Below are 24,834 nucleotides of genomic sequence, written 5' to 3'. Positions count from 1 at the left end.
TTGAACTCGAAATTAACACAAAATGAACAAAGTGCAACTGAAGAAGTAGTTCCTTAGAAGAACTCGAGTTCAGGGTCAATAGTTAGTTGTGAGTCACAGCATTTATAGTATTTTACCCTGTGTGTTTGTTTGCATGCAGGGTGTGCGTGTGACTCCAGAGGGACAGAGCACAAGGTGTGTGACGCTTCGGGACGCTGCCTGTGTCGTCGCAATGTGGCGGGCCAACAATGCGACCGTTGCGGACCAGGCTACCACTCCTTCCCAAACTGTCACGGTGTGACTCATATACACACATAAACTTTGTAACATTATCTTATCAGTGTTTGTGATTATGAATCTATAAACGCTTTAAAATGTGTCATGACCTTGTCATCTCTAGCCAAGTGAACTCCCATCATTTCAACTCCATCAGGTCACATGATTTGCATTGAAGCAGCGATAAGTAATAACTCAATGACAACAAAACTGTTGGATTTTACAATTTTAAAAATGTACAGAATTTCACAAGTGACTTCATGTTAAAGATTAGATGGCTCTTTATATGAAAAGAAAAATACAGAGCTGTCACCAATATTTTACAAATGCAATTATGCCATCTAGTGGCAGAAAAATTACCTCAACACCAATCAATATCACGCTTGTTTTTTTACAGTACAGTACATCTTTTTAATTTTAACTCAATTTTATGACTTATGAAATTACTGGAGCAACGATTGCATGTTCTCCCTGTGCCTGTGTGGGATTTTCTCCGGTTACTCTGGTTCCCTCCCATATTCCAGACATGAATGGCAGGTTAATTGAACACTCTAATTGTCCCTAGGTGTGAATGTGAATGGTTGTTTGTCTGTGTGTGCCCTGCGTTTGGCTGGCAACCAGTTTAGGGTGTACCCTGCCTACTCCCCAAAGCCAGCTGGGATAGGCTCCAACACCCCCTTAACCCTTGTGAGGAATAAGCGGTTCAGAAAATGGATGGATGCATGGATGGATCTTAGAAAAAATATTTGTACATTTTATTGTACATTTAGAACAAATCTAAAATTTGCGATTAATCATAAGTTTTTTAACTCATGCAATTAATTACGATTAAAAAATGTAATCACCTGACACCCCTAGTTATAAGATATTGTAGACATCTTCATTTTTGTGCCAGGGCAAGTCTAGTTTACAGTTTTTGGGAGTATGGCTTTTATGTTATGTTATGTTATGTTATGTTATGTTATTAGTATGGCCCCCAGAGCACCTGATAATTTGGTAAAGTAGATTAGAATTTAGACCGGGTAAGAGCAGGTCCAAGTTGTGGCACAGGTCCTGAGTTCTGCAGATTTGTGTGGTGGATGTCATTCTATTTCATTCATAGATGTGATAACAGCATGCATCAAACCCTCTGAATCATTGTAGGCATCAATTATTATATATGTGTGCGTGTGGCTTGTCTCAATATATATTATTAAAGATAAATTTAGGTTGTGGCATTTTTGCAGATGTCATATGGAGACACTTACAGATTTGTAATGAAAGCCTTCATTCAAATTCTTGGGCTCATTAGTGTCTGATTGAAAAAAAAAATACTAAAGACTACTTGGTAAAAATTTAAAGTAAGCACCAGAAGTGTCAAAATACCCAATTATATTGTTCATGGGTTGTCAGTGGTTTAAAATTGACATTATGTATTTCTTTCTGCATGTATTTGTCCAGCGTGTCTTTGCGATGGGGCCGGCGTGGCTGCGAGTGTCTGCAGTGCGAGCGGTCAGTGTACTTGCCTCCCCAACTATGGAGGTCAGCGCTGTGAGCAATGTGCACCGGGCTACTACGGGTACCCGGAATGTGCTGGTGAGTTATGTCAGAAACAAATGCCTCATTTCTTCTTTTGGGATTGAACAGACCAAGACTTTATTTGTCTCCTGATAGTGAAATTCAACTTTTTTTTTTACAAGAGGGAATGACAAGAAACTGTTTATCAAAAATGTCTATGTAAATTTCTATGACATAAGGCAGTTTGACTTGGCGCTGGAGGTTGACCTCAGAGTATCTTCAGTTAACACACAAAAAAAAAAAAATGCCTCAAGGCCACACAGGGCGAAAACAATGGCCGTGCTTGTGGACAAAAACAACCTTGAGGCTATCTACAACCAGTTGTATCATGAGAAGAAGTGGCAAGAAGCAAATTAAAGTAAAAAAAAACAAAAAACAAAACAAAACTATTGTGTGCGTTTGATAAAGACGAAAGACTCAGCTCTTTATTCCAAAGAAATCCCTGCCTAGCACTTTGTAAAAGAATGATATTCTGGATCACAATGTCACGTGAATTAGCTAATATGTTATCTTCCTCTTCTTCCTCTATTACAGTTGGTAAAGGGATCCTTAACACAAGCCCCAAAACTTACTTCCTAAGATTAGTACAAAATTGGGTGACTGTGTCGATCAAATCAGAACACACAAAAAAAAAACACCTGAAGGACCCATGCCCAAAATTGGACAGGAAGTCGGTCATTTTGGATAGCAGTGGACACTTTGGGGGAATTCCAGGAATTGTACTTTGACATACTTGTACGAAAAAAATTCACCCACCTGAGCCCCAACTGAAAGTCTTTCAATGCCTATGACATCTAACATGGGTGGAACATGTCAAAGTTTGATTGTGTTATTTTGCGAATTTGCCATTTAAAAAAAAAAGTGGGTCTGAGGCTCTGTTCTTTTTTTTTGCTCATTGGTTTATTTTAGAACTCAAATTGCTGGTGGAATATGTTGCTTCCACATTGACTGACTCTTCTCATGCATCTTTTTATGGCAAAGCATATGTTTGTCTCCCACGGTGTCCAATGCACCTCACGTTCTCTGTCAAATCTGTTTAATTTCATATACTTGTACTGTACTTTGAGTGATGCGGCATGTCCCCTCTTCCTTTTAAGGAATTCAACTGGCCCAGAAAAGAAAACTGTTTTTGGATTGTTTATGTGAATATATCTGACCTTTTGCATGCTTCATTTATTCAGCCTGCCAGTGTTCCTCGGAAGGCTCGTACGGCACCATGTGCAACCCGCTGTCAGGTCAGTGTCTGTGTCTGCCTGGGGTGGTGGGCCAGCAGTGTGACCACTGTGCTTCTGGACTCAAGTTCCCCTCGTGCTCAGGTCATACACTCGAAAAAACTTCAATGTTTTTGTTTTCTTGGTTGGCGTGATTATTTATTTATCACTTTGTGCCTCCAGCCTCCATCAGTCAATGTAACCCGCACGGGACAGAAAGCACGGAACCTCAAACGGTATACATCCTCCAAGAAGATTATTAATAATAATAATGGAGAATTCTGTCACTAAGCTGAGTGGGTTACAATTGTGCTGGTTTTTAATATATATATATATATATATATATATTTTTTTTTTATTTTAATTATTTTTTTTTTAAATATCAAAGAGCCCTCACAGCATACCACACACTTGGTAATTGCAATTTTCGTCCCATATATTATATACCGTAATTTCCGGACTATAAGAAGCCGCGGCTTTTGTCACACGCTTTCAACCCTGCGGCTTATACAATAATAATTTATATATCATAATAATTTATATATATATATATATATATATATATATATATATATATATATATATATATATATATATATATATATATATATATATATATATATATATATATATATATATATAATTTTGCATTTTTTGTAACAGCTGCCAGGGGCGCTCGAGCAGAAAAGGTAAGAGTGAGACAGGTGGAATATATGTGTGGAGGAAGACACAAGTTTAATGTAACTTTGCACTTTGTGCATGAATAAAATGAGCATGAACAGACCCTCATCATGGAAAATATAAGAAGTCTCAGTGACTTTTACCGGTATGTTATTTTTAACCAGCCCTGTTAGTTACTACCGTATTGCTGTTGTGTTACTGCCGCGTCACAGGCACTGTTTGGAAAGAAAAGCTAAGGTATATTATTAAACCTTTGAAAACTCTGTGTACCGTCTTTCTTTGTAAATATCTCATGTTTCAATGTGGGCACATGCAGATTATAGTCAGGTGCGGCTTATATATGTACAAAATGCTCTTTCCTTTAAAACGTACTGGGTGCGGTTTATAATATGGTGCGCTCTATAGTCCTGAAATTACGGTAGTATATGTTTTATTATTTTATTTAAAGCAGAAATCAACCTTAAACACTTCTTGACAATAATATGTTATATATGACCTCACTAGTCTAAACATAACATTCTGATTAATATTACATTTGTGGAATATTAAGGTTTTCATCCACCACCTCAGGAGGCGGCCATTTTGCCACTTGCTGTCGACTGAAGATGACATCATTGTTACTCAGAGCTCAGGCAACGACCAATCACGGCTCACCTGTTACCTGAAGCTGAGCTGTGATCGTTTGTTTTTATTCGTTCATTTTTACTTTCGGACAAACCATTGTGACAGTTTTAACATAACAGATTGTTACCTGAGACCTGAGCAACATTGATGTCATCTTCAGTTGACAGCAAGTGGCAAAATAGCTGCCCCCTTAGATGGATAAAAATAGCTCAGTTTTGCTGCTTCACTCATATTCCACTTATGCAATATTAACCAGAATACCATATTTAGACTGTAGGGCTGCACAGAACATATTATTGTCAAAAACAAATTTTTTGGGTTAACTTCTTTAATATTTATTATTATATTTTTCATTGAGTTAAAATGTTGACTTTCCAATTATATGAATGTGTGCCTTATCAATGTGATATAAGGACAATACAATAGCATTAGTATGAGTGGTTGACTCTCAGTATTTACACTGGATTAGTTGTCTCGCTATTTTATATTTTCAGTCCAGCTCCGTGAATGCGCTGGGTGGCTTTTTGGCAACGGATAATGCAGCTGTGTTGCTAAAACTGCATCCAGCCAATTGATTGAATGAGGAAGTGCCCTTTTCCTCCTTGAAATGTTAGAGTAATTAAAATGAAGGAAAAAGAGACTTCCTGCCCTTGCGAAAGGAAGCAAAACAAGAAGTTGAAGGAACGCTTTGCCAGGTTCACAATTTCTAAGAAAAGATGCAGAAGTTTTCTTGTGGAGGAAATTGCCAGCAGTGCAGACACTCAATCGTGATAGTTAATGTAATCAGGGCAACTTTGGCCAAAAACGCCTAAAAAAGGTGCACCCAAAGTAAATTTGTAGCTGTTCTTGAAACATTTGTAGTATCAGCATAGTTTTGGTCTCTTTTTGAAGATAACATTTTGAATTTTTCTCCCAAACAGTCAGAATCTGTGTAAGTGCTCCTGTCACTGAGCTATGGATTTTTGAATACAGAAAAAAAAGGGCAAATTTTATGTGCGTCTAATTTCTTTTCACAAAATCTGCCTTGAAAATGAATTTAGAATGTTGATTAGGACTTCAAAACACTACAGGATCAAAGCTTGAGGTCAACCCTAGTTCCAGTTCAAATTTGACAATAATCCTACAAAAAAATGAGCATTTTACACGTTTACCTAAGGAAAGGTATATAGGCGACCCCCAAATGAACATTTGACCTGTCCACCCATTTGGTGAGCTGTGTTATTTTGGAATGCTTCAACATACAATAATGATCTTGGGCTCTAATGAAAGCTTAGACTTGTGGTTATCTTATCCTACATCCAGAAACCCAAGTATTACTGGGAAGAAAAAAAGAAAAAAAAAAGAGTAATAGAAGCATAAACACATGTTTGCATTATAAAACGGTTGTGCATAGAATAAATGAGTAGGTGGATAGAAAGAGAAAAAAACAAAGGCAGCCATGCCTCACCATGGCGTACGCATCCCCCCCACCCCACCGCCACATGTTCGCTAACATCAAAGAATCAAAGATTCATACAAAAAAAAACAAAAAACGCAGTCATTACGTAACCACTCACACTTCTGAGTAATAAATAACTCACAAAAAACAAAGTCATAATTCGAATAAGAAAACACTTACAGTGACGATTTTGTCGACGCGGCTCGGTCGATTTACCCCCCAACTCACCTCCTGTAACGCGCACGGAACGTTGGCGTCACTGCGGTTTGCGCAGGAAGTTTGCTTTTTGTTCAAAAAAAAATTGTAGGACACACCCCATATCGTTGTTTGAATAATTTTATTGGCTATCTAATACGTCAGTCACCAGTCAGTTCCGCTGTGATTGGCCGACGCTACAGAAGGATATAAAATGGGTGTGACATATTTACGCAAAGACGCTTATTGGCTCCCATGACTGTTTTTGAAGGTAAAACTCTTTCAGATTGGCTAAAGTGAGGTGTCAATCAATGGCCGAGGATTAGGCCTTTAGGTAGATATGTGTACATGGCTAATCGGCTCATGCTAACTGAAGATACGAAGGGGTAGGACTAGATAAGTTAAAAACAAAACAAAACACCCACACCCACACACACACCCATTTTGTTCGACTAATGCCTTCTCGGTTTCAGGGTTCCTGCCGCTGCCGAGCCAACACAGAGGGAACCTTATGCGACAGGTGTAAACCGCTTCACTGGAACCTGGCAGTTGGCAACACAAACGGCTGTGAAGGTAACTTTGAAAGGAGACATTAAGCATCTTTGTCACCAGAGTTCCCACATATGTTTTTTTTTTTTTTAACATGTCTGTCACATGTAGTTGTCAAAATACCCATTTAATTGTGTTTTGGATTGAAATGACCTAAGAAGGCAATAAGAGTTTTAAAAGTATGTTATACCCCATAGCCAGAATGGTTTAATGTTCAAATGTGGTTTTTTTTTATATTTCAAAGAAGCACCTGGTCCTCATGCTTTGCTTGGATACTGGCTTTCCCCTGTTACAGATCCGCCCGGTAGCAAGAATGTGACCTCTACAATGAGGGGGAGGAAAAAACGTTTTTAATAACTTAAGAATGCTTCTGGTTGCTTGCGGCTGGACATTTATGGGGATGTTTTGATTTCACTCAGTTGACTTTAAAGCTCCCGGTGAGCTTTTGTGCTCTTGTACTTCACCCATGAAAGTGACTATATCCTGCAATCAGAGTCTATTCAGCTTCTAACCTTCCTCTCTTCCTTTCCTTTTTGTGTATTTCATTCCAGTGTGCAGGTGTGATGTCAAAGGGACGCTGAGTGGTGTTGCAGAGTGTGACCAGGTAGTCGAAATAGGATTAGCTACTTTCTAAAGAATTGATTTCAAAATACTTTGCTTAATTTGGGACTTACCATTTCTGTTCTTTTGTTTAAATTAAATTGTCCTCTTTTGCGTTTACATTTTGGCTCGTATGCCTTTTATGTTTGGTGTAAAGCAATTAATTGCCTTGAGTCTAAAATGTGCTATAAAAATAAAATTGTCTTTCCTATTGTTTTGCTTCTGTGCAGAGAAGTGGACAGTGCCACTGCAAGCCTCGCGTAGGCGGGCGCACGTGCGACTCTTGCGACGATGGCTACTTCCTGTTGCGGAAAGCAAATTATTTTGGCTGCCAAGGTGAGTCGATGAGTCATGATAACATACTCATTATTCTCGATGAAAAAATAATTCTAGTAATATTGAATCCCTTGCAGTTTGTGAGTGCGACATAGGTGGCGCCATCAGCACCACTTGCGACTCCACGTCTGGCCAGTGTCGTTGCCGTAGTAACGTCGTTGGCCTCAAATGCACACAGTAGGATTTTTACAAATATTGCATTGCACTTGCATTACTTGAATTTTGTATGATTTATTTGTTCAATCAATGGCATTCCCTCCCAGGCCTGCACCAAGCTATTATTTCCCCACCTTGCATCAGTTCAAGTTTGAGGTGGAGGATGGCACCACACCAAATTCCAGGCCCGTGCGTTTCGGTTACGACCCCCAAGAGTTCCCGGAATTCAGCTGGAGAGGTTATGCTGAGTTGTCCCCTGCGCAGGTGAGCACACATTTGATCTGTCGAGTGATCACCGGTAGTACTGTTCTTAATACTGTGGATACAAAAATGATAGTTATTGTTTTTATCTACAATCGTGATACAAAACAAATACAGTGTTTGCAAATATGAGCCCAGCCACGAATACTGAAAATACTTAAGTGATTTGCATGCCCCAAAAGGCTTATAATTGCTTATAGATGCCACTAGATGGTGGCAAAGCACTACTTTTGTCTAAATAGTGCTCCCTACCTCACTTCAGCATAGAGCCTAATAAAAATAAAATAATACTTGTTTTGCTTTGGCCTGAGCACAAAATAGTGAAAATGTTTTTTATACAATACAGTAATCATAAAGTGGATTCTATATTTCATTTTTAATAGATATTTTTTTAACTTTATTCTGATACTAGCATAACTAAGGTTATTTTTTTTCATTATGTATTCCTAAAATACTGATCTCAACGATGTCACACCTTGTGCATTTTCCATGTGAAAAAAACAATGCCTCACCTCGAATAACTAACCTACCACCCTTAGAAAAGATTTTAATAAATGCCCTATACTATAAGATCTTATTCTTTTTATTAGAGATGGGCCGATATTTGACATATTGGTACATATCGGTATCGGTCTGTTTTATTAATCTGATGGCCGATATGAGCGATCCATTTAAAACTCCGTCTTTTCGCTTCGAATGCAGCCCAGAGCGTCTCTGTCTGTTATGGAGTCCAACTCCAGCAATGTAACGCCCATAGCAGCATTTGATTGGTTAGCCGTGCAAGAGCCAGAACCAATCAGTAGTGTATGCCGTGTATCACAGTAGCCGGTCACACACGCACCCACGGACACAACGCGACAGACACATGCTTCGAAGGTAAGTTAAAAGAGAAGAGACTCCGCCGATCGTTTCACCATGATAAGCTAAACACATTGAATTATGTTGTGTATTAAATGCACTATATGAATGGAGCTGCATTGCCTTGCATTGAATCCCCGCTAGCTAACAGTGGTGTGTTCAGCTTAGCATGTAGGCTAACACCCAGTAGCTAATTCGCTACTTGAACTACTCGGGGAGGGAATCACACACATTTTCACTTAATTGAGTAAATAATGTTTGTTAGAAAGGTTCCAAATATTAACAGTTGTCATTATTATATTGTCTAGTTCCATGTTAAGAGTAGAGTAACGTCATTATATTTACCTCTCGTGACGCACACATTGCATTCTGGGTCACGTCCACTACTTGTTGCATAGCGGTTATTATGCAGTGAGATGCCACAGTGACACTAAATAGCGTTTAGTTACTTTATATTGTGTTTATTTGTCGCACTGGTTTGCCATTGTGTGCCTTAAGCTTCGACGTCGATTTGATTGACAGCTCGTTGTGCACCTCGTTAAAGTCCGCTCCGTAACAAATTAAGTGTCTCAAACACCGTTTAACTACACGAACGTGTTCTCTTCCGTATGTTTGGCATTAGTAGAGAAGTGCACTAAAGTATAGTGTGCTTATTTGCTCGTTTTGTCTCTCTTTTCACGTCATGTCTGCTGTGAGTTGGGACATTATCCTCTCAATGGATGCCACTAATATGTAACATCTACGGCCGTACACGGCTGCAATTAATGTTCAGTGATGTAATTTCGTTACGTGCATCATACTTTGAATAATGAGCTCATGCTTGGTGTGTTGTATAACTTTCTCGTGTGTTAGTAACTATTCATGTGGACAGCTAAGATAGTGCTTGTTAATGTGAATTAGCAATGTTGCAGCCTAGTTATTATTTAGACAAGTACATCTGTGCCATTAAGTGATACAGTACAGTACAGTAGTGAGAGAATAGTGGGCCCATATACACACATGTGTCTATAAGTGTAAAACACATTAAACAGCAGAAAGTGGCAGCGGTCCACCGCAACAATGTCTGTTTAACCAAGTTATTCTTACTATTATTATAACCAAGTTATTTTACTCTACCTTTTTCTGCGTTGATTGGGGCATCCTAAGTGGCAGTAAACTACATGATGAAGTGTCTTTTGACAGTTCTCTTGTAGAGAGGAGTAGCATGATATTGCTGTTCTCGATTTAAGATCCTCAGCTTATCAAAACTGTCTATATGGTAACAATAACAATAATCATAATAAGGTCTACAAGAACTGTATGGTGTTCAGGGATGAATAGTTTTTCTCATGGAATTTTTTTATTTTTATTTTTTGCTGTAGTAATAAGTAATGCCACAGCTGATGCACATTTTGAATGACAGGGTTCCTCCTATTACTTCAAAATATAAAAATATAAAATTTATAGAATAAAACTACAAGTATCCCAAATGCTATAGAAGGTAATGTCACATTGGCCCCCACATTTAACTCCCCCCCCCCCCGCCACCAACGTCTTATTGCAGATAGAAGGATGTAAAATGAAAAGTGTAGTGTGAGAATCCATTGTAAAGAACGGTTAGGGTTTGCATTATTCAAAAATTTGGTGCCAACATTTTAACTTTTACTGCAAATGAATATCGGCTTCAAATATCGGTTATCTGCCTCCTTGACTACCGATAATCGGAATCGGTATCGGCCCTGAAAAAAGCATATCGGTCTATCTCTACTTTTTATTAGTGTTGTTCCGATACCATTTTTTGGCCCCCGATACCGATACCCAGCTTTGTAGTATCGGACGATACCATACCGATACTTACGGCTTTTTTTCCTCAACATGAAAAAGCTGTGCTGCCATTGGCTCAGAACATTCAAGGGCCAATAGGATATCTTAGATTGGCATGCAGTGAACATGTCACATATCAGTGAATGTCGTGCACCAGCAAGACACAAGATGCTGCATCCAAAATCCTATATTAGCTTTGGAATTAATGGTACCGGCATGTTACTTGTGAGTAGTCACCGATACTGATACCACTGTTTTAATGCAGTATCGGTATCGGAACAACACTACTTTTTATTCTGCCCAGTCTGTTTAGTTTTGCCATTTCTCTACAATCTGACTTTAATATTGTTTTAAACTCCCTGCCTCACTTTACAATTATTGTGAAAATATTAACAATATTATTCCAACTGTATGTTTGCACAAATAAAAGCCTCGCCTCACCTAGACATTCTGCGTCTGGAAATCAAAACTGTCTCATCTCAATATAATTTAAAGTTGAAAATGATAAGAATAAATGGAATGTTGTGTTCTCTTAAACATGGCTGTGTACTGTTGCCCTTTCCATGATAAATGCTGTATTTCTCTGCTTTCTCTCTTATTCACACTCCTCTCCTTCAAATTCCATGTGATGCTTTCTATCAGCTACTTCTTCCTAAAACTTTATATTTTGCTTTTTCAGTCCAATATTATATATAAAAACAAAAAAGCTACAAAAATTTCTGGATTAATCTAAAATATGCTCTAAAATTTACTTGTGAACTTATTGTCTAAAATTTTGAGTGCCTACTTGGTCAATTTGCTGTTCTTTTGTATAGTAAGTCAGCACAACTCTTTTGTAGCTTCTGTCCTCCTCTTCTGTTGCACTTTCTTGAAGCCTAAAGCTGTTTCTTTTCAGCCAGAGGTGATCCTCACCCTTCCCCTTGGCTTTCCTGCTACTTTCCATATTGTAATGCGCTACGCCACCCTGCGAAATAAGGGGAGGCCCAAGCGATTAAGGGCAAGGGTCACAGTGTCGGATGAAGTCAGCTCGCAGCCGTGCTGTGACCGTAAGTGGAGGGCGTCGCTTGGCTGCCTTTTTTTCCTCTCTCGACTTGCCGTGCGTTGATTAACCCTCTTGTGAGTGCGCAACCCGCTTTGCCTGCTAAACCTCCTCCAAAGCGCCTCCGGTGTCTCATTCAGTCAGTTGTTTGTCGCTGTCGCCCCCTCCTGCAGAGTGAAGTCAGAGTTACAGTGCATGTTGATCTGAAAGATGCCAGGCACAACTTATTCCGTGTGGTTCTGCGATTCACTAACCCGAGCGGTACCAGTGTGAGTGGTAGCGTCAAGGCGGCTAATAACAGAGGCGGTGCAGGTAAGTCAGCATCTTGAGATTGACGCTTGTGCCATAAAAGTGTATGAAGTCATCCATACAATACAAATCTGAGGTTCTCAGCTGCTTTCAAATGGGACTCATGTTTTCCCAAGGTCAATTTAAAATGTTCTTTACGGTAATATATAGTATTTATTGTTAGATACGGCCCCTCTAGTCCAAGCACGGTATTCTGATTTATATTGTGTTTATGGGATCGGAATTAAGCAGCAAAATCCACCCATTTTGATCCATCTCAGGGGCCTTGCTGTCGACTGAAATGACATCACAGTTGCTCAGAGCTCAGGGAACGACCAATCACGACTCACTGGTTTGATCATATGACGTTCACAAGCTGAGCAACTGTGATGTCATTTTCAGTCAACAGTAAGTGGCAAAATGGCCGCGTGTTGGCTCTTTAACCAAGGAATTACGTAAAATACGTGAACTAAAATGAAACAGAAATTGAAAAACAAAACAAAACAAACACACACACACAAAATGATTAATGTTCCACAAGTTGAGAATCACTGATCAAACTGAACCCTTAATTGTGGCCTGAAAGACGCTGACATCCACATAAGTGGCTCATTAAATGTCCCATTTGTGCACTTGCCGCATCAGAACAAACCGAGGAAGTGGTTTTCCCTGACAGTCCGCAACCATCCTTCCTCACTGTGCCCGGAGACGGCTTTGCTGAGCCCTTTGCCTTAACTGCTGGGAACTGGATCATCCGCATCAAAGCACCTGGGGTTCTCCTTGTGAGTTGCAGAAAAGAGAAGAAAGGTTTACCAAAGGCATCTGTGTGGAGCCAGAAACACAAAAGTCTTGTGATTACTCCTACACTATGTGTGATGAATATGGGTGGGTCTTCCAAAAACTCAACCAAAATGAAGCATAGCAAAAGGAAGCATACCAGTGGCCATAAACAGCCCACTGCATTTTTTTTTAATTACTCCACTGAGCTATTTATTTCGAGGGGTTAATTAATTTATTAGAAATAATAATTTTTTTAAAATGTAAATTAAAAACTACATATGCATCAATTTTAAAAAAATGTATTGTTTCTGCCATTAAAATATTAAATAATTAATTTACAGTATTTAATCATTGTAAATAAATTATAATTTAAGTAATTTGTGAAATAATAAGGAAGCATACCAGCAGCCATAAACAGCCCACTGAGCTATCGTCCTTATCAATAACAATATCATTATTCTCAGTTCTCTAATATTTGTTGTATTATTAATAAATCAATGCCTTTAAAATAAATGCTTGATTCCTTTATTGTAAAATTCTTGGTAAAATAACCCTTTTTGTTTGGTAAAATATACATATAACATTGTTATTTAATTTATTTGAGTGGTTAATTCATTTATGAAAAATAATTTTTTTGATTAAAAAATTAAAAACAACATGCATCAGTTTTTTAAATGTATTTATGTACTTAAAATATTAAATAATTGATTTACAATATTTAATAATTGTAAATAAGTTGTAATTTAAGGAATTTGTGAAATAATAAAATAATTACTATTACTACAACAACTACTACTACTACTACTACTAATAATAATAATAATAATGTAAAAATATTAATATAATACTACTGCTCACATTTTCACTTTTTAAAAGTTGCTTAAAAATCAAATGTGGCACTCGTGAAAGACGTCCTTTTATGACCCAATATTTGTTATCCCAATACATTCGTGCAATTCCCAAATGTTTTGCTACATTGACGTAATGTCTCTTGCTCCTCAGGACTATTTGGTCCTGCTACCTCAGGATTACTACGAGGCGCCTCTGCTGCAAGAAGAGATCACAGAACCTTGCACATATCTACCCATAGCTCAAAGGAATAAAAAGTGAATTCATATTTAGATGCACCCAAACGTTTTAGTTTTTGCTGAACCGCCTGTGGTGTCTCCCAGCTGTCTGCTGTACAAGCACGTGGCCATGGATGCGTTCAGCTCGGCTTTGGGGTCACAGGGAAGCCTGTCGAGCCGCAGGGGCCGCAGGAGGAGGCAGGCTCAGGTGCAGCGGCCCACCCCGGATCACCCTGACATGGCATTGCTGCATGCCACACAGGTGGGAGAGTAGTGCATCAGGTGCATGCAGAATACATATTTTTCAATAATAGGCAAACAACAAAAGATTTAGTTGTTTTATTTCACACATGATGAGTGGCCAAGCACCCAGGCCCACCTACTTCTAAACAAGCAAAAATATGTTATCTATTTTTCATATGTCCTGTTTAATGCTTCTAATTCAGTCGTGTGTTCCTCACTGTGTCGCCCCCAGTCCCAGCTGCAGATCAGTTTGCGTGTGCCTCATCCTGGACCTCATGCTCTCATCCTGGAGTACGCCAGCATGATGTCCAATGTCCAAAACGTTAACATCCTGGTTGGTGTCCAGCATGGTGGACAGGTGCGAGCTAGAGCCAACGTTTACAGCTGTGACTACAGGTGAGTCTTGCAAATGTTATTGTAAGACAGCATAAGTGTTAGAACCATTTGGGATGGATTAGACCTTCTTAGACTTAGACTTAGACTTGACTTTATTGAGAGTGATTGATGTTGTACTTTGTTACCGGTTCTGTAATTGCTTTCCAAAGTAAAACCAGATGTTTGCAAATGTCTTATTTTGTTTGAAACACAGAAGATAATGAAGGACTGCAGAAATTACTGTTGATATACTGAAATCAGAGGATTTGGACAATTTTGAATTGAAAATGACTTCAAACGATTACTTATTAAAATAGTTGTTGATTAATTTGATAATCAATTACTTCTTGATTAATAATTACATTTGACAGCTGTATAAAATTGCGTGTTCACCATAATTTTCCAATTGGTGCCATGACCCAGATTGAAGTGAAGTTGGTCTCTTATACCCTGCTGCCACCTGCTGGCCGTTTTTGTAATAACTACCATTGCCATTACCATTCTCTTTAGAACAGAGGCTGAATCAAAGCCTTCTGTATGCTGTGACATAAAACTAAAAAAAAATAAAAATACGTCTTTGGGAGCATGGTAATATTTAAAATAGAACATATTTCTATGTTTTTGGGAGCAAATTAGTTAATTATTGATTAATTTGTAAATAACATTTACACACATTCAAAAACGTTTACGTACAGCATATTTAACATACTGTATTCCATTTATTATTTTTTTGTATTTCATTTATTTTATTAAATAATTAAAAATTAAAAGTGATTACAAAACAGTTGGTAGGACGGGTCATGAATGACCAAAGTGTTGTTGGTTTGAATCCTGACAGACTGTCCACTATCTGTGTTTAGGGTGCAAGGCACTGCTCCCTAAACTGTCTCCAGGTCGTCACCGTAAATAAGAAACTGTTTTCAATTGTCTTAACCTGCTTTAACAAAGAATAAAATAAAATGAAAACTAAAAAGAATCGTTGCCACCTGTGCAGCTTTTTGTGTCGGAGTGTGGTGGTGGACAGCGGGAATCAGGTGGCCATGCTGCAGCTCGCTCACAGGACAGAACTTCTCCTGCAGACGTCCACTGCCTTCTTCTTGCTGGTGAGAGACGTTTTTGTTGCACAGCCATCTCAGTTTTGGAAGATACTGAGTCGACGATGCGTTTCTGTGCAGCACAAAGTATACGCAGTCCCTATGAAGGAGTTCTCCATGGAGTATGTCGAGGCCAAGGTGCTGTGTATCTCCACTCACGGTCGCTTCACTGAAGACAGGTAAAGCACCACAAAAGCTGTGAGTGCAGATGTTGCCTTAAATTGCCAAACGGAGACTTAAATAATGAAGATTTAAAGCTGGTGGAGTAATTTTGTTTCTGCTGTTCTCATGAAATGGGAATGTACAGAGAGCATCTGTTTTCCAGGTGTGGTAGCATCCATCTTGATGGTTTTACCCGAGGCTAAAGTTAGCCTCAAATCGCTTTCTTTCTTGTTAGATTTATGTTACACTTGCCTGTTTACAGCTGTCATTGCGCTGCTCTGTCTTTTTATGCACAGACTGACAAAAGGTTGAAAGAAAGCTTTTCTCAGAGTATTCTATGAGTACAACTAGTGGTAGTGTGGCACCCTCTAGTGGTATGCAAATGAATCACTGGCCCAAGTACAACTTAGTTGTCTTTAACTTTCGAGTTCAATAAATTTGGATTTAATCTGTAAACTTATCAAGTTACAGTTTTTATGTAGCTTTTATGTTCAATACAAAACTTTTGTTTCCTAAAGTTCTCAAGTTTTTCACATCACATTCTGACTTTATTCCTGTTTTTTTTTTTGTTCCTTTCTTATATTTTGACTAATGTACACTGTTATCCATCCATTTTCTGAACCGCTTACTCCTCACAAAGGGTCGCGGGGGGTGCTGGAGCTCAACTGGCTATGGGCAGTAGGCGGGGTTCACCCTGTACTGGTCACCAGCCAATCGCAGTACACTGATATTTTTTCATATAATTTTTAATGACTTCATTGTTGCATTATTTTGGGTTTTATTTTCTCTTGTTTTTTTTTTAAATGTTCTATAATCAGTATTTAATGTCAGATTATTTTACATTTGTTTCCTCTAGTAATATTTAATCTTTATTGCTGTGAACTACTAGGTGTTGTCTTTCTTCTGCTCTACTTACAGTGACAGCTTGACAGTTTTGTCACTTACTGCTGTTTGCTTCCTTTTTGTTTAAAGGAGTTTGTGCCGTCTGGCTTTTGGTCAGGGTCGAGCAACTGTTGGGCTAAAGTTCAGCCAAGTCTTAAAAAAAAAGTGCTTTTTCAAGACGGTGGCTTTTTGAGTGGCTTGGTTGATAATACAGCAGCTGGAACACACATTGTTGCTGAATTGTACGGCCAAATGTTTTTCCCAATAATATCAAGTTTGTACTGATGTATTCACTAGAACATGTGATCCCTGTATGACCATAGACGGGTATAAGTTCTGGTGTCACCATAAGTTTGTTTCCTATGGGATCTTCTCCTGTGAACATGAGGATTCAGAGTGACAGGAGATTCTGGCGCTCATTCAGGAGTCATTGAATCATGCAGTCGCAAATTTGGTTTTAGCCACATCACAGCAATTTGTTTTGCTTTTGTCCATTATATTGGCAAAAATCTGGCAACAGAGCACAACAGCTAATTTATTAGCATCTAGACCACAGTTTACAAACCTTTGTTGAACCCTCCGTGAGCCGGTACCTTAACGTGGTGGAGGGGTTTGCGTGTTCCAATGACCCTAGGAGCTATGTTGTCTGGGGCTTTATGCCCCTGGTAGGGTCACCCATGGCAAACAGGTCCTAGGTGAGGGGCCAGACTAAGAACGGCTCAGAAGACCCCTATGATGACGACGATATTTGGAGAAGCGTTTCCCTCGCCCGGACGCGGGTCACCGGGGCCCCCCCCTGGAGCCAGGCCTGGAGGCGGGGCTCGCTGGCGAGCGCCTGGTGGCCGGGCCTGCACCCATGGGGCCCGGCCGGGCACAGCCCGAAGAGGCAACGTGGGTCCCCCTTCCCACGGGCTCACCACCGGTGGGAGGGGCCAAAGGGGTCGGGTGCAGTGTAGGCTGGGTGGCGGCCAAGGGAGGAGACCTTGGCGGACCGACCCCCGGCTACAGAAACTGGCTCTTGGGACATGGAATGTCACCTCTCTGGCAGGGAAGGAGCCCGAGCTGGAGTGTGAGGCAGAGAAGTTCCGACTAGACATAGTCGGACTCGCCTCCACAGCTTGGGCTCTGGTACCAGTCCTCTTGAGAGGGGTTGGACTCTCTTCCACTCTGGAGTTGCCCATGGTGTGAGGCGCAGAGCAGGTGTGGGCATACTTATTGTCCCCCGGCTCGGCGCCTGTACGTTGGGGTTTACCCCGGTGGACGAGAGGGTTGCTTCCCTCCGCCTTCGGGTGGGGGGACGGGTCCTGACTGTTGTTTGTGCATATGCACCAAACAGCAGTTCAGAGTACCCACCCTTTTTGGAGTCCTTGGAGGGTGTGCTGGAGAGCGCTCCCTCTGGGGACTCCCTCGTCCTGCTGGGGGACTTCAACGCTCACGTGGGGAATGACAGTGAGACCTGGAGGGGCGTGATTGGGAGGAACGGCCCCCCTGATCGGAACCCGAGCGGTGTTCTGTTATTGGACTTCTGTGCTCGTCACGGTTTGTCCATAACGAACACCATGTTCAAGCATAAGGGTGTCCATATGTGCACTTGGCACCAGGACACCCTAGGCCGCAGTTCGATGATCGACTTTGTAGTCGTGTCATCGGATTTGCGGCCGCATGTTTTGGACACTCGGGTGAAGAGAGGGGCGGAGCTGTCAACTGATCACCACCTGGTGGTGTGTTGGCTCCGATGGTGGGGGAAGATGCCGGTCCGACCTGGCAGACCCAAACGTATTGTGAGGGTTTGCTGGGAACGTCTGGCGGAATCCCCTGTCAGAAGGAGTTTCAATGCCCACCTCCGGCAGAGCTTCTCCCTTGTCTCGGGGGAGGCGGGGGACATTGAGTCCGAATGGGCCATGTTCCGCGCCTCCATTGTTGAGGCGGCCGATCGGAGCTGTGGCCGTAAGGTGGTCGGTGCCTGTCGTGGCGGCAATCCTCGAACCCGCTGGTGGACACCAGCGGTAAGGGATGCCGTCAAGCTGAAGAAGGAGTCCTATCGGGCCTTTTTGGCCTGTCGGACTCCGGAGGCAGCTGACAGGTACTGGATGGCCAAGCGGAACGCGGCTTCGGCGGTTGCTGAGGCAAAAACTCGGGCATGGGAGGAATTCGGTGAGGCCATGGAAAACGACTTCCGGACGGCTTCGAGGAAATTCTGGTCCACCATCCGGCGTCTCAGGAGGGGAAAGCAGTGCACCGTTAACACTGTTTATAGTGGCGATGGGGTGCTGCTGACCTCGACTCGGGACGTCGTGAAGCGGTGGGGGGAATACTTCGAAGACCTCCTCAATTCCACCAACACGTCTCCTTTTGAGGAAGCAGAGTCTGGGGACTCTGGGGTGGGCTCTCCTATCTCTGGGGTCGAAGTCACTAAGGTGGTTGGAAAGCTCCTCGGTGGCAGGGCCCCGGGGGTGGATGAGATCCGCCCGGAGTTCCTAAAGACTCTGGATGTTGTGGGGCTGTCGTGGTTGACACGCCTCTACAACATCGCGTGGACATCGGGGAGAGTGCCTCTGGATTGGCAGACCGGGGTGGTGGTCCCCCTTTTTAAGAAGGGGGACCGGAGGGTGTGTTCCAACTACAGAGGGATCACACTCCTCAGCCTCCCTGGTAAGGTCTATTCAGGGGTGCTGGAGAGGAGGGTCCGTCGGGAGGTCGAATCTCGGATTCAGGAGGAGCAGTGTGGTTTTCGTCCTGGCCGTGGAACAGTTGACCAGCTCTACACCCTCCGCAGGATCCTCGAGGGTGCGTGGGAGTTCGCTCAACCAGTCCACATGTGTTTTGTGGATTTGGAGAAGGCGTTCGACCGTGTCCCTCGGGGAGTTCTGTGGGGGGTGCTTCGGGAGTACGGGGTGCCGGGCCCCTTGATACGGGCTGTTCGGTCCCTGTACGACCGTTGCCAGAGTTTGGTCCGCATTGCCGGCAGTAAGTCGGATTCGTTTCCGGTGGGGGTTGGACTCCGCCAAGGTTGCCCTTTGTCACCGATTCTGTTCATAACTTTTATGGACAGAATTTCTAGGCGCAGCCGAGGCGTGGAGGGGTTCCGGTTTGGTGGCCTCAACATTGCATCTCTGCTCTTTGCAGATGATGTGGTGCTGTTGGCTTCATCAGGCCGGGGCCTTCAGCTCTCACTGGAGCGGTTCGCAGCCGAGTGTGAAGCGGCTGGGATGAGGATCAGCACCTCCAAATCCGAGACCATGGTCCTCAGTCGGAAAAGGGTGGAGTGTCGTCTTCAGGTCGGGGATGAGATCCTGCCCCAAGTGGAGGAGTTCAAGTATCTTGGGGTCTTGTTCACGAGTGAGGGTGGGATGGAGCGGGAGATCGACAGGCGGATCGGTGCAGGGTCTGCAGTGATGCGGACTCTGTATCGGTCCGTCGTGGTGAAGAAAGAGCTGAGCCAAAAGGCAAAGCTCTCCATTTACCGGTCGATCTACGTTCCAACCCTCACCTATGGTCACGAGCTGTGGGTCGTGACCGAAAGAACGAGATCCCGGATACAAGCGGCCGAAATGAGCTTCCTCCGCAGGGTGTCCGGGCTCTCCCTTAGAGATAGGGTGAGAAGCTCGGTCATCCGGGAGGGACTCAGAGTCGAGCCGCTGCTCCTCCGCGTTGAGAGGAGCCAGCTGAGGTGGCTCGGGCATCTGGTTCGGATGCCTCCTGGACGCCTCCCTGGGGAGGTGTTCCGGGCATGTCCCACTGGCGGGAGACCCCGGGGACGACCCAGGACACGCTGGAGAGACTATGTCTCTCGGCTGGCCTGGGAACGCCTCGGGATCCCGCCGGAGGAGCTGGTTGAAGTGGCTGGGGAGAGGGAAGTCTGGGTTTCCCTCCTGAAGCTGCTGCCCCCGCGACCCGACCCCGGATAAGCGGAAGAAGATGGATGGATGGATGGATGTTGAACCCAGGCAGCCATTTTACAGTACAAAAAGCTCAATACAAAAACAAAAATAAGTCACATTTTTGTTTTTGATGGTTCTAGTCAGCACTGTGTTGTGAGCCACCTGGACAAGCCTTCGCCAGGCTGGGTTTTGCACGCGGCCCGTGACGGGAAGCTGAACGCTGCTCGACAACAAGGAGACAACGCGGACTGGCGACAGAGACGACAGTCAGGCTTATCCCTTCACACTGACAAAATCCTACTCAAATACCCTCAGGTATCCGCGAATGTCACCTTGACGTCTTGACAGGGTCACATCTGTCATTTTTAAAGGCATCCTCTTTACTTCCGTCCAGACGGAGATAAGCTTCACTCCCAAGGTGCCCCTCCCTGGCAGATATGTGCTTGTTGTGCATTACCGCCAGCCGGAGCACGTTTCCTTTCCTGTGGAGGTTCGAGTGGATGCCGGGTATAACTGGAAAGGTGAGTTTAGCTTCCACTGAAATGTTTTTTTTAGGAGGTTTAGGTTTGTGCTTAATACAGTTGAAAGGTTGAAGCTGCACGTCGTCATGTGGTTGCAGCTTGTTGTCATCTCATCCGTTCCTCAATTGGATTTCTCGCAGGTTCCATAAATACGTCGTTCTGCCCCTCGGTGTCAGGCTGCCGAGATGTACTGGTCGCCGACGGGCGCACCGTCCTCGAGTTTACCCAGCAATCTTGGCAGCTGCCAAGCATCTCTGTGATTGTTTCTCCGCGCAAGACTCTCATTCTGGTCAGTGGTTTATTCATCCACGTTTTGTAGCACATTTGTCAATTATTGAAGTTTCTTACCTCCTGTACTCTGCTCATTTTATTTCCACACTTATGCATAGGATCATATATTGCTGATTCCTGAGAGTCGTTACAGCCCAGACGTCCTGAGAGAGAAGCCTTTGGATAAGTCAGCACTTTTCATCCAGCAGTGCCGAGGAGAAGGCTTCTTTATTGAGTTGGTGTTTTTTTTTTTTAAATCCACTTGAATGGCACTTTGAAGGATTCAAAATGTTTTTGTTTGCTATCCTTAACTCTTCTTTCTGATAGCGAACTATGTATTTGATCTTTTTGATGTTTTGCTTTCCTTTGTTTAGGGCATTGAGTTACTTCACGGTAGTTTAAGGAGCTTTAACAACAAGCTTTAACAAGAAGACTGCAGTAAGACTTACAGAAAGTAGACGTTTATCCAACTAACTACTGCCCCCTTGGGGTGTTATAAAAAGCTGCTTCCTATCTGTAGTTTTAATAATAAACCAAAACATAGTTCCATAACATGTTGAGGAATTTTTTTCCACATTGTTCGATACTGCAAAGCCTCTGAAGAGATTTGAGACCGATGTGTGAACACTTTAAATTTAACATAAAACTTTTAAAAAAAATTTCATGTTTCCTCAGCACCAGGACATCTTCCCAATTCTGCAGAGATTCTGCCCGCTCTCTGGGGGCATTTTACAACGACGGAGCACTTCCTTGCAATTGTGACCAGTCTGGGTCCACTGGACCTGCGTGTGACCCAGCTGGAGGACAATGTCCCTGCAAGCCTAATGTTATCGGTCAAAAGTGTACAAAGTGTGCCACGGGGTACTATGGCTTCCCCTACTGCAGACGTGAGTGAAACGCAAACTATACTTACTCTACTTCCACTGGCTTTTATTAAGATCAGGCACAAGAGTTATTCAAGTATATGCAGTGTTCCCTCGTTTATCATGGGTGTTATGTTCCAAAAACTATCCGCGATAATGGAAATCCACGTTAATTTAAAAAAAACAACATTCCCATTAATTATATATATTTTCTCGTTTATTATATATTTTATTTTCGTTTTGGTATGATTTTTACTTCATTATAAATGCTTTTTCTTTCATCAAATGTTCTTTTTCTTTACATTAATTTTTCCCCATTAAAAGTATGTTTGTTTGTTTTTTTCATTTACTTATTATACAGCACAGTATATATATATATATATATATATATATATATATTTTATTTTTCATTTATTATATACATTTTTTAGTTTTGGTGTGATAGTTTATTATGAATGCTTTTTCATTCATCATTTGTTTCTTTTCATTTAGTCATTTTTCCCCCCAAGTGTTCTTTTTTTTTTTTTTTAATTACTTATTATACAGCACAGTATTTATTTTCTATCTCCAGAATGTCGTGGAGCGTCAGGACAGACAACGGCAAGGTTTTGTCGAAACGAATCCGTGGATGCCTGTATTTCCCCGGTCAGATCTAGGGTTAGAGAGATACGGCCGTGCAAAGACAAAAAAAATAAAAAAAAGATTAAAAAAAATAAAAAAAGCAAGCTGTAAAAAATCCACGTAACAGCGAGGCTGTGAAAGATGAATCCGCGATGAACGAGGGAACACTGTACACCGTGAATACCTGTCTATCCGCTGGGATCCATTGCAGACTCAATACGGGAAAATCTGCGATACTAAGAGTAGTCTTCACACACACTTTAAACACATTTAAACATACTAAAATAGTCATGCAACAAACTTTATTTGTATTTTTTTTTTTTTATTTATTTACCGTATTTTCAGTTTTTATAGAATAAATGATCAGACCCTCTGAATCATCTCCAAGTGCCAACTTCACGGCACAGGTGTGCCTCTGGCATGTCAAAACTCTAGTGCACGACTAGTACATCACATTTAAAGGGAATGAAAAGAGTCACTTCGATTGGCCATGATTAAAGTGAGCTGTGACCACCCCCACAGCGACCTCTCATTGATCGGCGAGCCTGCGCTCGTCTGTGAAATTACAAACATCTGGTCTAACCCAGCAGATGTGTTGTATGCCAAGCGGCGGAGAATCAAAAACATATCTATGTAATTTCATCCAACGAACATCTGCTTGCTTAATGCTAACATATACGTGATGCAAAACACCAGAGACGAGCTAATGGAGATTAGTATAGATGTTAGAGTAACTGTAAACCTTCAAACCGCTCTAAATTTTCTATTTGGAAAACTGTTTGAACGAACACAGGCGTTGTCATATGTCTAAAATATTTATTCAATCAATGTTTGTAAGTAGAATTAAAAATCTACGATATAGTGAGAACACAACAAAGTAGCGGACGAACGATACAACTTATTTGTCTTCCTCCGCAGCATGCGAGTGCGGCCGCCGGCTGTGCGACGAGGTGACGGGCCGTTGCTTGTGCCCGCCTCAGACTGTTAGGCCGGCTTGCGACATGTGTCAGAACCAGACTTTCAGTTATCATCCTCTGCTGGGCTGCGAGGGCTGCCACTGCTCCAAGAACGGCCTGCGAGCCGACGCCGGATCCGGCTGTCACCGCATCACTGGACAGTGCAGGTGAACACAAACTGATGCTTTGCTGTTATTATTGTTGGATTGCTTGGTTTCTTAACTTACATGGTTCATGTAGTGTCCTAAACAAGTGGAGGATGCCTGGTGGGCTACATTGTCAATCGTTGTCTCTGTTCATGCATTTTTAAGTGGTAAATTATAGTTTGAGCTATCAATACAAAAGTCTGAGTGACAGGTCATCACTTAAGATCATGTTGTGATCTGTTGTAGGTTCTAAACTAAAATGAAAGAAACATTTAGCTGGGAATATGACGTGTTTTAGTAGTAGATGTCTATGTTTTCAAAGGTCCTTTTTAAATGTTTCGGTTTCTTCCTTCCCTTCGCTAACACCCGAACTTGTGATTATGCGATTGTAGCTGCAAGCCCAGAATTGGCGGACGCCAGTGTGATCGATGCGCTGCAGGTTATTACCACTTTCCCGATTGCGTCCCTTGCGATTGCGAGCAAGGCGGAGTCACGCCCGATGTGTGTCACCCCGACACGGGGAGGTGCCTCTGCAAGGTACGCCAAATATGGTTAAAGTTTTAGTTTTGTCTATGCTTTTGTTTGCCTGCAAAAAATGATTTTCACTCTTATCCATACAGGTCAAGCACAAAACACTATTGCTTATTTATTGACCATCAAATATCAAACAAAACAAATAATTAGAACTTTATCCACTCCTCTAATTAAACTCTCAGATGAGTTCTTATACTATATACTGTATCTACCCATGATGATACAATATTAAAGATATGCATGGGGGATCAAGAGCATTCCTATCTTCCTATCACATTTCATCACTGGCATTGATAGATGAACAAATATAGATTACTAAAGAAAATAAATTGGTTTTCGGAACAATAGCTTGAAATTGTATGTCTCTCTGCTTCCCTCCATATGTCTGTAGACAAATGTAGCCGGCGTCAGGTGCGACACATGTCGGGACGGCTCCTTCTACTTTGACCCGTCCAACACTCATGGCTGCACTGCCTGCTTCTGCTTTGGAGCCACTGATAAGTGTCAAAGCTCCAGAAAACGCAGAGGCAAGGTAGGTGTCATGTCTTGATGATGCATGGGCTGAGATTGACGCTTCTCTCAATTGGT

General features: G+C 42.0%; 1 protein-coding gene across 2 annotated transcripts in view; it reads left to right on the top strand.

The window, feature by feature from the left end:
- Positions 1-24,834, top strand: part of LOC144018222 (laminin subunit alpha-3-like) — a 100,231-nt gene that overhangs the window by 42,304 nt on the left and 33,093 nt on the right. For both annotated transcript variants that reach the window (XM_077520480.1, XM_077520482.1), the window contains exons 13-36: positions 140-274; positions 1,696-1,830; positions 2,994-3,128; positions 3,207-3,259; positions 6,435-6,534; positions 7,062-7,114; positions 7,341-7,446; positions 7,524-7,623; positions 7,710-7,866; positions 11,737-11,875; positions 12,497-12,633; positions 13,634-13,737; positions 13,804-13,960; positions 14,174-14,337; positions 15,311-15,419; positions 15,492-15,589; positions 20,476-20,650; positions 20,730-20,856; positions 20,997-21,145; positions 21,246-21,361; positions 21,802-22,013; positions 23,529-23,733; positions 24,105-24,249; positions 24,638-24,778. In XM_077520480.1, coding sequence (XP_077376606.1) covers positions 140-274; positions 1,696-1,830; positions 2,994-3,128; positions 3,207-3,259; positions 6,435-6,534; positions 7,062-7,114; positions 7,341-7,446; positions 7,524-7,623; positions 7,710-7,866; positions 11,737-11,875; positions 12,497-12,633; positions 13,634-13,737; positions 13,804-13,960; positions 14,174-14,337; positions 15,311-15,419; positions 15,492-15,589; positions 20,476-20,650; positions 20,730-20,856; positions 20,997-21,145; positions 21,246-21,361; positions 21,802-22,013; positions 23,529-23,733; positions 24,105-24,249; positions 24,638-24,778 — 3,152 coding nt within the window. The remainder of the gene's footprint in view (positions 1-139; positions 275-1,695; positions 1,831-2,993; positions 3,129-3,206; positions 3,260-6,434; positions 6,535-7,061; positions 7,115-7,340; positions 7,447-7,523; positions 7,624-7,709; positions 7,867-11,736; positions 11,876-12,496; positions 12,634-13,633; positions 13,738-13,803; positions 13,961-14,173; positions 14,338-15,310; positions 15,420-15,491; positions 15,590-20,475; positions 20,651-20,729; positions 20,857-20,996; positions 21,146-21,245; positions 21,362-21,801; positions 22,014-23,528; positions 23,734-24,104; positions 24,250-24,637; positions 24,779-24,834) is intronic.

This window comes from Festucalex cinctus, chromosome 1 (genome assembly GCF_051991245.1).
Source record: "Festucalex cinctus isolate MCC-2025b chromosome 1, RoL_Fcin_1.0, whole genome shotgun sequence".
In the NCBI taxonomy this organism is placed as follows: domain Eukaryota; kingdom Metazoa; phylum Chordata; class Actinopteri; order Syngnathiformes; family Syngnathidae; genus Festucalex; species Festucalex cinctus.
The sequence above is the reverse complement of the archived record's forward strand: the minus strand, read 5'-3'. Positions and strand labels throughout refer to the sequence as shown.